Source organism: Hipposideros armiger, unplaced genomic scaffold (genome assembly GCF_001890085.2).
Source record: "Hipposideros armiger isolate ML-2016 unplaced genomic scaffold, ASM189008v1 scaffold_121, whole genome shotgun sequence".
Classification (NCBI taxonomy): Eukaryota; Metazoa; Chordata; class Mammalia; order Chiroptera; family Hipposideridae; genus Hipposideros; species Hipposideros armiger.
Genome location: NW_017731471.1, coordinates 806,815 through 819,431, shown reverse-complemented (window position 1 = coordinate 819,431; position 12,617 = coordinate 806,815). Strand labels below are relative to the sequence as shown.

General features: G+C 42.8%; 1 protein-coding gene across 1 annotated transcript in view; it reads left to right on the top strand.

Moving 5' to 3' along the window:
* MAGT1 (magnesium transporter 1) overlaps positions 1–12,617 on the top strand; it is a 61,060-nt gene that overhangs the window by 8,946 nt on the left and 39,497 nt on the right. The window contains exon 2 of the mRNA XM_019648142.1: positions 10,971–11,140. Within this exon, the coding sequence (XP_019503687.1) occupies positions 10,971–11,140 (170 nt within the window). The remainder of the gene's footprint in view (positions 1–10,970; positions 11,141–12,617) is intronic.

Below are 12,617 nucleotides of genomic sequence, written 5' to 3'. Positions count from 1 at the left end.
TGGAACAGACAAGTTGCTGTCCTTTTGTTCTTCAGTCTAGTTGTGGAGGACGTTGCTTCACTGGCCCATGTTGGTATTGTGATCATTGTGCTCTTCGCGGCTGAGGCAGATCGGTCGCCAGCCATTGGAAAGCGGGCTCATGGCAGCTCATGCTGGCTGCCGGTCACTCACGGCAGCCCAGTTCCAGGTTAAGCTGTTGTTCACCATCTTAGCTGTAGAGGGTGCAGCGTCACTGGCCCATGTGGGAACCAAATCGGCGGCCCTGCTGCTCAGAGCTTGCGCTCCCAAGCTAATGAGCCACTCGGCCGGCCCTAATGTAGTCTTCATTTCAGTTATTGTATTCTTTATTTCTGACTGGTTCTTTTTTATGTTTTCTGTCTCCATTTTAATGTTTCCTGTCCCTTTGCTGAAGTTCTCCCTGAGATCATTGAGCATACTTATAAACAGTTATTTGAACTCTGTGTCTGGTAGATTGCTTGTCTCCATTTTGTTTAGTTCTTTTCTGGAGCTTTGTTTTGTTCTTTTATTTTTTTTAGAGGAGCAAATATTTTTATTGAAGCGAAAGTACAGCTCTCTTATGAGAGGAAGTACCCAAAACTGGGATGCCCCTTTTGTTCTTTTATTTGGGACATGTTTCTTTGTCTTCTCATTTTGGCTGCCTCCCTGTGTTTGTTTCTTTTTATTAGGTAGGATGGACTGCTGTGCCCCTGGTCTTAGTAGAATAGCCTTATGTAGTACGCGACCTGTGGGACCCAGTGGTGCGTTCTCCCTGGTCACCAGAGCCAGTTGCTCCAGGTGTGTCCCTTGTGTACTTTGTGTGTGTCCTTTTGTAGTTGAGCCTTGGTTGCTATTTGCATGTGAATGGGAAGGATTTACCCTCAGGCTGATTGGTTGTGGGTACTGGCTGCCACTACATTGGAGGAGCTATTGTGCAGGGGCTGACCCTACAGAGCAGGATTCACTTTAGTAGGGCTCTGGTACCTGCCTAGTCTGCCCTTTGTGTGTGTGTTGTTTTTGGAGGCAGGTGGGTGAAGCTCCGGCTGGGTCCGAAGCTGGCCACCAGGAGTGCCAGCTCCAAGGCTTCCTGGGAGGAAACCCACTGCAGCTGAAGTTCAGCTCCAGCTGTTGCCCTGCTTGGTACCACCTAGCATGAGCCATGAAGCAATCCGCAGATTGCCACCACCCGCGCTGTGCCTGTAGGTACCTTGAAAGTTCAAGTTGCAAGGAAGGCTGGCTGCAGCTAGTGCTGGGCTTAGGGCTGCTCAGCCAGAGGTACAGGACACGCCAAGGCCAGGTGCTGCTTACTTGGGTTTTCTGAACCTTTGAGAGATTTTAGGAATGTCTGCAGTATGAGCCAGGACAGGCCGTTTGTATGGAAAAGACACTGGAAGTGGCTTGGGTGGGTCCAAAAGTTGGGTGGGACATGGTCTCAGGGAATCACCAGGTGATGCAATCCATGTTAGCCAGGTTGAGGGAGACTCATATATGGCAGCTGCACACTGAGTCTGCATGCCAGGAGTAGTTAGGGCTCAATAAAGAAACATTAGCTTCCATCAGCTTCTCCATCCAGGAGAAAGCTGCCCCCTGCAGCCCTGGCCGTGAAGCCAGACAAATTATTTCCCTCCCATGTGTTCCTGGTGCCTTTTGAGCTGCTACCTCAGCACTAGAGCTCAGAGCTAGAGTCCGTCAACAAGTCAGTGAGTAATTCCTTGCATGGGCCCTTTAAGAGGTGTGCCTAGGACTCGAGCCACCTTCCATCTCACTCAGCCACAATCTCCACTGGTTTTCACATCCAGAAGTTATGGGGGGTTCTCTCACCAACACTGGAACCCTGGGGAGCCTGGTGTGGGTCTTGGACCCCTTGCTTCCCTGGGGGGGACCTCCACAGCTGAGATATACCTCCCAATTTTTATTGGTCTCATGTGGGTGTGGGAACAGCCCATTCTGCATCTCTGCTTCTCCTACCAGTCTCGAGGTGGTTTCTTTTCTGTGTTCTTAGTTGTAGGGCTTTGGTTGAGCTAGACTTCAGGCAATTCTCAGTGATGGTTGTTCTGTAGTTTAGTGGTAATTTTCATGTGGTTGTGAGAGGAGGTAAGCACAGCTTTTACCTACTGCACCATGTTGTCTGAAAATCTGGTATTATATTTTAATTGTGAATATTGTTTTTTTTATTTGAATAGGTGAAAATATACTTCAAGTAATATACTCCAAGAAGGTGGGAAATTAGTTGATTTTGAAAGTCTTTGCTTATAAATTTAGTGATTTTCTCCAGTAAGCCTGTATTTTGTTTTGAATAAACATATCCAATGCAAATTAAAAACTGTGGATGGGTATATTTTCTTAAATGTTTTTTTAAACTGTTAGTGGAAAAAGTATTTGCAATATAAGTTGTTTCCAAATCAATTGCTTTTTTTGAGTTGCTGAGTACTTCTCTTGATAAACCTCTGTCTTCTGTACTGTAGTCTTTGGAAAATGTGTTTCTTACTAATAACTCTTAGGTATTAAATAGTAAATAGAAGGATATGGAGTGCATAGGTGACATTTTAATCCTTTACTTTTGAAGGTTATGATTTCGGACAATAAAGGAATGTCTGGAGAGTGAATAGTGGGACTTAGTATTAGTATGAAGCCTATAGATTTCTTTTTCCTAATTAAATGTACTGTGTTAACATTGGTTAATAACATTATATATAATTTTAGGTGTATAAGATAATATGATCCAGCAATTCCTCTTCTGGGTAGTTTCCTGAAAAACAAACTTTTTATTTTTTTATTTAATTTTTTAAATCTTTTTAGCATTTTTTAAAAACTTTGTTGGAAAACAGTGTGTTTTTTGGGGGAACAGTGTGTTTTTTCCAGGACCCATCAGCTCCAAGTCAAGTTGTTGTCCTTCAGTCTTAGTTGTGGAGGGTGCATCTTAGCTCTAAATCCAGTCATCATTTTCAATCTAGTTGCGTGGGGTGCAGACCGCCATCTCATGTGGGAGTCGAACCGGCAACCTTGTTGTTAAGAGCACACACTCTAATCAACTGAGCCATCTGGCCACCCACCGGCCGCTCATCTGCAGCTCAGCTCAAGTCATTGTCTTCAATCTAGTTGCAGAGGGCGCAGCACACTGGCCCATGTGGGAATCTAAACAGCAACCCTGTTGCTCAGAGCACGTGCTCTAACCAACCGAGCCACCTGGTCACTCCCAAACTTTTAATTTTTGAGCCATAGCTTTCAGTAACCAAATAATGACCTCTTAACAATGGATGACGCATCATAAGGAAGAAGGTTCTTCAGTACTAGAGATTAACTACTATCAAGAAAGCTTTCCACTCAAATGTGAAGAGACATTCCTTTATAAAATCATATACCAGAGAAGACAGAAGAGAACTAGTGAATGAAGTGTGTAGGAATTATTAAGGTGTTATATATTTGAGTTATCTAGATTATATCACATTCTTCAAACATTCCAGGAAGATCAGGTGGTCATTTATTATTAGGAATGGTTTTTTTTCCCCTGTTGTTCATCATTGGAATTGTTTAATGATTATTTAATTCCCTAGTGTTATACATAGAAATTTATGTAACATGTGCTCCCTGCCCATAAGAATTAGAATGCAGAGCAGTAGTTTTCAAACTTCAGTGTATATAAAGATTCACTTGGGGTACATATTTAAAATTCTATATTCTTCGAACCTACACTAGACCTACTGAATCAAATTTATTGGAGGATGAAACTTAGCAGTCTGTACTGTTTTTTTAAGATTTTTTTTTATTGGGGAATTGGGGAAGAGAAACAGTGTTGGAGAATTGGGGAAGGGGAACAGCCAAGTTGTAGTCCTTCAATATTAGTTGTGGAGGGTGCAGCTAGCTCTGCTCCAAGTCCACTCGCCATCTGGCTGCTTGTCAGCAGCTGGCAGCTGCTGAGCTCAAGGTGCCGTGTTCAATCTTAGTTGTGGGTGGGCGTAGCCCACCATCCCATGTGGGAGTCGAACCAGCAGCCTTGTTTTAGGAGCACATGCCCTCACCAGCTAAGCCATCCTGCCACCTGTTGGCGGCTCAGCGACAGCTCAGCTTAGGCGCAGCCCACTGGCGCATGTGGGAATTGAACCGGTGACCTTGTTGCTCAGAGCTCAGGCTCTTAACCAACTGAGCCACTCGGCCGGCCCTGAGGGAGGAGTTTTTATCCCCAGGGGTTATCTGGCAATGTCCAGAGACATTTTTGGTGGTTGTAGCTGGGAGTAGGTGCTACTGGCATTTAGTGGGTAGAGGTCAGGAATGCAGCTCAACATCCTACAATGTGCAGCACAGCTCCCCACAGCAAAGACTTACTGGACCAAGGTGTCAGTAGTGCTCTGGTTTGGAATGATCATGGGCTATTTGAATCCAGCTTTGTGTATTACTGTGGCACTTAGGGCAAGTTTTCCTCTCTGATTCTGTTTACTCAACAGTTAATTGAGCACCAAAATAGAGTACCTTATAGTATTGTTTTGAGGTCTGAATAAATACTGTAATCTAGGGCCGGCCGAGTGGCTCAGTTGGTTAAGAGTTAGCTTAAGAACGCGAGCTCTGAGCAACAGGGCCGCCAGTTCAATTAACACATGGGCCAATGACGCTGCACCCGAGCTTAACTGCCACTGAGCTGCCAACAGGTGGCAGGATGGCTCAGCTGGTGAGAGCATGTGCTCCTAACAACAAGACTGCCTGTTTGATTGTGGGCTATGCCCGGCTGCAGCTAAGACTGAACTCGGCACCTTGAGCTGAGCAGCCACCCAGATAGCTCAGTGGATAGAGCATGCGCTCTTAACAAGGCTGCTGGTTTGACTCCCAAACGAGATGGTGGCTACGCCTACCCGCACCTAAGATTGTAACACAGCACCTTGAGCTTAGAGGCCACGAGCTGCTAACGGGCAGCCAGATGGCGACAGGCACCCTCCACAACGAAGATTGAAGAACAACAAGTTGGCTGGTCCCTCTCCCCAATCCCCCAACACTGTTCCTCTTCCCCAATTCCCCTATTTAAAAAAAAAATAATGTAATCTATAAGGAGAGATGTTGCTGCCCTATACATAAATATGAGGCATTCCAAATACAGCATGTCCCCAAATAATGGCCTTTTGTTCAGTGTCATTTTGTTATAACATTGATGAAATGCCATAGGAACTTTATCCTTATTTATATCAATTAGCCTATGGTAAAATTGGCTTCATTATACCTCATTTCACTTAAAGTCACAGAACCTATTGAACATGTTAAGTGAGGACTTACTGTTGTAGCTGCTATTTTCTCAAAAAAAATTCAAAATAGGCTTACTTTAAGATACATTAAAATATTAAGAGAGTAGGTTGTTGTGAATAAGGATAATAACCTTACTTATCATGTTCACCTTTCATCATGATCTATCTTTATTTTAAAGAAAATGAACTCAGAAGGTAACCTAATTGCCTCTGTATTAAGCAGTCTGTTGAGGTGATAATCCCATTTTATAAGAGCTTTAAAGAGAATTTGTAATTCCTTTGAAATAATTTATTCTACTAGATAAATTATTTGGGGATTGAATAGCCAGAAATCTGGTCTTTCTAGTTAATAAACAGGAAGCGGAATATTGTAAATGTTTTACATAGAGCTGGTTGAAAGTTTATTCAAGACTTTTTGTTCAAGAAGACTCCATATATTTATGGCTAATTCAAAGCACATATGCTTGCTTTGTTGGAATGATCATATACCTATGTGATTGGATAGAGATAGAGTATATAAAACTATTTCAGTACCTGTTCCTGCTTTACACTTTTTTATAAAATAGCCCCGAGTAGAATCTGCAGCTATGGTGAATAAAATAACCAAACCTGTTTGAATTTGCTGGTAACTGTCAAATTTAATTTGAAAATATAACAAAATTAATGGCTGCTTTAAAATAGAGAATGCATACTTTAAAACTATGAACCAGTGTCATTCTGTGAGCTGTGAGACTCATTAAGGTTGTGTCAAATAATAAGGACCCATTTTGTTGGAAAACCTGAATACATTTAATTTATTCAGCCTTAATTTAAATAAAATATTTCCTACTCTTGAGCATTATTGGTAATTGATTCTACTATTAAAAGATGAACTAGCCTCCACTGCTCGTCCCTTATCCTATCTATCTTCTATTCTAGTTGACTCTCTTCTCTGCCTTTAGCAATGACCTGTTTCCTTAGTATCATTAATTGTTCCACAAGTCTTGTTGATTATTTGTTATACCAGTCTTTTGAGAGTATATATTTCTCTATGGATTTAGAGTCTACATTAAGTTTTTCATGTGTAGTATATTCAATTTGTGGCTCTTACCAGAATTATTTTGTTTTTTTTTCTTTTTTTTTTAAATTTTTTTGGTGTTTTTTTAAAAGATTTTATTGGGGAATTGGGGGAGGGGAACAGTGTTGGGGAATGGGGAAGGATAACAGACAAGTTGCTCTCCTGTTCTTCAGTCTAGTTGTGGAGGACGTTGCTTCACTGGCCCATGTTGGTATTATCATTGCGCTCTTCCCTGGTGAGGCAGATCAGTCGCTGGCCTCTGGACGGCCGTTCATGGTGGCTCTTGGCAGCTCACACTGGCTGTGGGCCACTCATGCTGGCTGCTGGCCACACGCAGTGGCTTATGGCAGCCGACTGCAGCAGGGGCTGCAGCCTATGCCATTGCCGGCGACTCACGGCAGCCCAGCTCCAGGTTGAGCTGTTGTTCACCATCTTAGCTGTAGAGGGCAGTGTCACTCGCCCTCATGTGGGATCTGAACCTGGGCCCTGCTGCTCAGAGCTGTTGTCCCAAGCCATCTCTTAACCAACGCGCCACTCGGCCGGCCCCATTACCAGAATTGTTTTGTATCTGCTACAAAACTAATTTTTATGCCATCTTTCTCTTATTCATTGAGGTGTACTCAGGAAATACATTTTGTTCAGTAGTGACTGAATTCAGACATGCTTTAAAGTTAAATCATGCATTTTTAGAATCCATGTTATTATTCCCTTTCCAACATTAAAAATGTTCCATTTCTATGTAAGTGTTTATGTGTGCAATAATATTTTTTTCCTTATATGTTAACATACTATGCCAGTGAATCCATTCCCACCTGGGTTCCATTAAATAGAAATCAGTACACACTTACGAGGGTCAACTATGTGGTAAAGTACTGTGTGTGTGTGTGTGTGTGTGTGTGTGTGTGTGTGTGTGTGTCTGTTCTCTAGTAGCTAACAGTCTAGAGAACGAAACATATCAGAAGTTTCTTAGAATGATAAGTGCTAGAATGCAGTTAAAAAGTGTTATGAAACATCTAGTGGGTGTGGGGGGATTAATATGCTTGTGTCCTAAGTCCTTGACCACTTAGGAAAACCATTTAGGGTCACACAGTTACAACCCACTAAACATGCATTTTTTGAGAATTGTGTTGAGGTGACTAAAGCTTCAGAAGCTATTCTTACTGGTTCTAGGGATTATTTTTCTTAGTTTAGTTTAAGTCTGAGGCAATTCCTTTGCATTACTGACACCTATCTTTCAGAGTGCTATTTTTCTAGTAGGTTCATGTTCCATTTCCAAAGTAAAAAGGCACATCCTAACATCTGTTATCTAATGTTTGAATTTCGTGGGAGATAAGTATTTTTCAAGTTTGAACACCACTGCCCCGGCCAAATTTCAATGTCAGCGATGGGAAATGTAACTGGTCAAATGCTTCTGAATAACGAACCACTCCAGCTTTTTATAAACATATCCCTTTGAAGAATAAAACCACAAATTAGCATTAACTCTGCACTGAGATTCTTCTGTATTTTAAAAATCTTTTCCTGTGTTACTTCTCTTGCAAAGTTTGAATGTAAGGGTAGAGATGAGGGGCAGTATAAATAAATATGATTGCATGAATGTCAACTGAAATTCTTGTTGAATAACCATGCTTCTCTTCCATTGCTTCTTGATGACTGGCTGTTAAAAAGAAACAAACAAAATTTAGCTCTTTCTTTGTGTAGATATCAATTTTCATTTACCTGGGATAAATATTCAGGAATGAAGTTGCTGGATTGTATGGTTAGTTGTTTAATTTTTTAAGAAATTGCCAAACTGTTTTCCAGAGTGGCTGTACATTCCTACCAGCAATGTATGAGAGATCCGGTTTCTCTACATCGTCGCCAGCATTTGGTATTTTCACTATTTTTTATTTTGGTAACAGGTGTATAATGATACCTCATTGTGCTCTTGATTTGCATTTCTGTAATGGTTAATGATGTAGGACATCTTTTCATGTGTTTATTTGCTATCTGTAGATCCTCTTCTAAGGAAATGTCTCATCATGTCTTCTGCCCATTTTCTAATTGAATTGTTTTTTTCACTGTTATGTTTTGATGATGATGATGTGTGTGTGTGTATGTATTTTTTTTAAGAAATTATATTGGGGAGCAGTGTGTTTTTCCGGGACCCATCAGCTCCAAGTCAAGTAGTTATCTTCAATCTAGTTGTGGAGGGCGCAGCTCCTTGGCCCATGTGGGAATAGAACTGGCAACCTTGATGTTATGAGCATGCGCTCTAACCACCTGAGCTAACAAGCTGCCCCAAGTTTTGATAGTTTTAAAAAATATATTGTGGAGGCCGGCCAAGTGGCTCAGTTGGTTAAGAGTTGGCTTGGGAGTGTGAGCTCTGAGCAGCAGGGCCACTGGTTTGGGTCCCACATGGACCAGTGACTCTGCGCCCTCTACAGCTAAGATTGTGAACAACAGCTTGACCTGGAGCTGGGCTGCCATCAGTGGCCACCGACAGTGTAGGTTGCAGCCCCTGATGCAGTGGGCTGCCATGAGCTACCGTGAGTGGCCGGAAGCCAGCCAGAGTTGCCGTGAGCCACCGTGAGCGGCCATCCAACGGCCGGCAAACGACTGTCTCAGCCAGGAAGAGCGAAATGATAATACCAACGTGGGTCAGTGAAGTGGCGTCCTCCACAACTAGACTGAAGAACAAAAGGACAGCAGCTTGTTTGTTCCGCTTCCCTGATTACCCAATGCTGATACCCTCCCCCAATTCCCCAATAAAAAAAAAATATATATATATATAGATAGATAGATAGATAGATAGATAGATAGATAGATAGATAGATATATTCTGGCTACTAATTCTTTGTCAAATAGGTTATTTGAAAATATGTTTTTCCACTCTGTAGCTTGTCTTTTCATCCTCTTCACAGGGTCTTTCACAAGCAAAAGTTCTTACTTTTGATGAGGTCCAGTTTATCAGTTTTTTTCTTTTTATGAATCATGCTTTTGGTGTCAGGTCTAAGAACTCTGCACAGCCCTCGATCCTGAAAATTTTCTCCCTATGTTTTTTACCTAAAATTTTTATAGTTTTCATTTCTACATTTAAGTATGTGATCCATGTTGAGTTAATTTTTGTATAAGTATGCAGAGTTTAGTTTGAGTTTCATATTTTTGTCTGTGGATGTCCAGTTGCTCTGGCACCGCCTGTCAAAAAGGCTCTCCGTACTCTACTGAGTTACTTTTGTACCTTTGTGAAAAATCAGATGGCTATACTTGTGTAGGTCCATTTCTGGGTTCTTGGTTCTGTTCCATTGATCTATATGTCTATCCCTTCATCACTACTACCCTGCCTTGCTTACTATAGCTATATATAGTAAACCTTAAAATCAGGTACAGTGAGGGCCGGCCAACTGGCTCAGTTGGTTAAGAATGTGAGCTCTGAGCAACAGAATCACCGGTTTGATTCCCACATGGGCCAGTGAGCTACGCCCAAGCTGAGCTGCTGCTGAGCTGCCAACAGGTGGCAGGATGGCTTAGCTTGGGAGAGCACATGCTCCTAACAAGGTTGCCGATTCAACTCCCACGTGGGATGGTGGGCTACGCCCACCCGCAAGTAGAATTGAACACTGCACCTTGAACTGAGCGGCTGTGAGCTGCCGTCGGGCGGCCGGATGGCGACTGGACTGGGAGCTGAGCTAGCTGCGCCCTCCACAACTAAGATTGATGAACAACAACTTGGCTGTTCCCCTTCCCCAATTCCCCAACACTGTTCCCCTTTCCCAATTCCTCATTAAAATCTTCATTTAAAAAATCAGGTACAGTGGTTTCTAACACTTTATTCTTTGTTTTCAAGGTTGTTTCAACTATCCTAGTTTCTCTGTAGTTGTGTGTGGGGTATTTTTCTTGGAGAAGCAAAATCTTGTGTAAAACTACCCAGTTGGTTTAACTCAACATTCCTTGGACTCTTTGGCAAGTGAAAGGGTTTCTGATTTTATATTATTTTATTTACTACTAAATAGTAAGCAATTCACATCAAAAGTATAATGTTTGATTAAATCCCATCATGAAATAATTAATTTTAAGAATAATTATCAGGGGCTGGCCAAGTGGCGCATTGGTTAAGAACTGGCTTGGGACGCCAGCTCTGAGCAATAGGGCCCAGGTTCAGATCTCACATGAGGGCCAGTGACACTGCCCTCTACAGCTAAGATGGTGAATGACAGGTCGACCTGGAGTTGGGCTGCCGTGAGTCACCGGCAACAGCATAGGCTATAGCTCCTGCTGCAGTGGGCTGCCATAAGCTACCGTGAGTGAGCGGCCGGCAGCCGGCGTGAGCTGCCAAGAGCCGCCGTGAGTGGCTATCCAGAGGCCAGCGACCAATATGCCTTACACAGGAAGAGTGCAATGATCACAATACCTACATGGGCCAGTGAAACAACGTCCTCCACAACTATACTGAAGAATGAAAGAACAGCCACTTGTCTGTTCCCCTTCCCCGATTCCCCAACGCTGTTCCCCTCCTCTAATTCCCCAATAAAATCTTTTTTAAAAAAAAAGAATAATTATCATCCTTAGGCCAAACTGCCAAATTTTATTTTGAGATCGCTCACATTTTCTATGTGCTTGCTTGTTAGTCTTGATGTTAAGTTGCCTAGTTAAAAGGCACTTTAAATGCCTTGAGAGTGTTAATAGCATGCTCCCTTTGTCTTTTTTAGATGGTGTTATCTGAAAAGGTTAGTCAGCTGATGGAATGGACCAATAAGAGACCTGTAATAAGAATGAATGGAGACAAGTTCCGTCGCCTTGTTAAAGCCCCACCGAGAAACTACTCCGTTATTGTCATGTTCACTGCTCTTCAGCTTCATAGACAATGTGTCGTGTGCAAGTATGAACTTTCAACTACACTTTAAAATTAAATAATTCTTAAGATTTTAACCATTTTTCAATCCCAAAAGAATCAAATGAGTTTATTGGGTACATAAACAATGTGTATACCTTACTTAGGATATTTATAGTAACACATAATATTATTGTTCTTTTATAATCATTTATTGGTTGTTCATATTAATGGGGGGAAAAAAGAGCAAGGATAGCCATCAGAGGAATTGTGGTAGCCATCAGAGGAATGATTTAAAAATCTAACAATCATCTCATATATTGATGTCAACTTATATAAATGTATGCAAATAGCGTTAATATAGCAGTTTCAACTTCATACTTTTTTTAATAAAGATTTTATTGGTGAACTGGGGGAGGGGAACAGTGTTGGGGAATTGGGGAAGGGGACCAGACAAGTTGTTCTTCAGTCTTCATTGTGGAGGGCGCCAGTTGCAATCTGGCTGCCCGTCAGCAGCTCGTGGCCTCCAAGCTCAAGGTGCTGTGTTCAATCTTAGGTGCGGGTGGGCATAGCCACCATCCCATGCAGGAGTCAAACCAGCAGCCTTGTTGTTAAGAACGCACGCTCTATCCACTGAGCCATCCGGGCAGCAGCTCAGCTCAAGGTGCCGAGTTCAGTCTTAGTTGCGAGTCGACATAGCCCACCATTGAACAGGCAATCTGTTGTTACACCAGCCTGAGCCATCCTGCCACCTGTTGTCAGCTCAGTGACAGCTCAGCTCGGGCACAGCATCACTGGCCCATGTCAGCATCAAACCAGCAGCCCTGTTGCTCAGGTCTCACGCTCTTAACCAACTGAGTCACTCGGCTGGCCCCAACTTCATACTCTTGTTTTATCAGAACAACCCCAGAAGATAGTAAAGCAAATATTCTCTTATTTCTGGAAGAAGGAAGTTCTAAAATTTTAACTGGTCTACCTACCCAAAGCTAGAGATATTTATTAATGCAGTAATAGGGGGCTACATCCAAGTTCGGAATTACAAGAGGATTTTTTTTTTTAGATTTTTTTATTCAGGAATTGGAGGAGGGGAACAGTGTTGGGGAATTGGGGAAGGGGACCAGACAAGTTGTTGTTCTTCAACCTTCGTTGTGGAGGGCACCATTTGCCATCTGGCTTCCTGTCAGCAGCTCGTGGCCTCTAAGCTCAAGGTGCTGTGTTCAATCTTAGTTGCGGGTGGGCATAGCCACCATGCCATGCGGGAGTCGAACCAGCAGCCTTGTTGCTAAGAGTGCATGCTCTATCCATTGAGCCATCTGAGCGGCAGGTCAGCTCAAGGTGCTGAGTTCAGTCTTAGTTGCGGGTGGATGTAGCTCACCATCGAACAGGCAATCTTGTTACACCAGCTGAGCCAGCCTGCCACCTCTTGGCAGCTCAGCGACAGCTCAGCTTGGGAGCAGCATCACTGGCCCATGTGGGAATCGAACTGGAGGCCCTGTTGCTCAGAGCTCACGCACTTAAGACAACT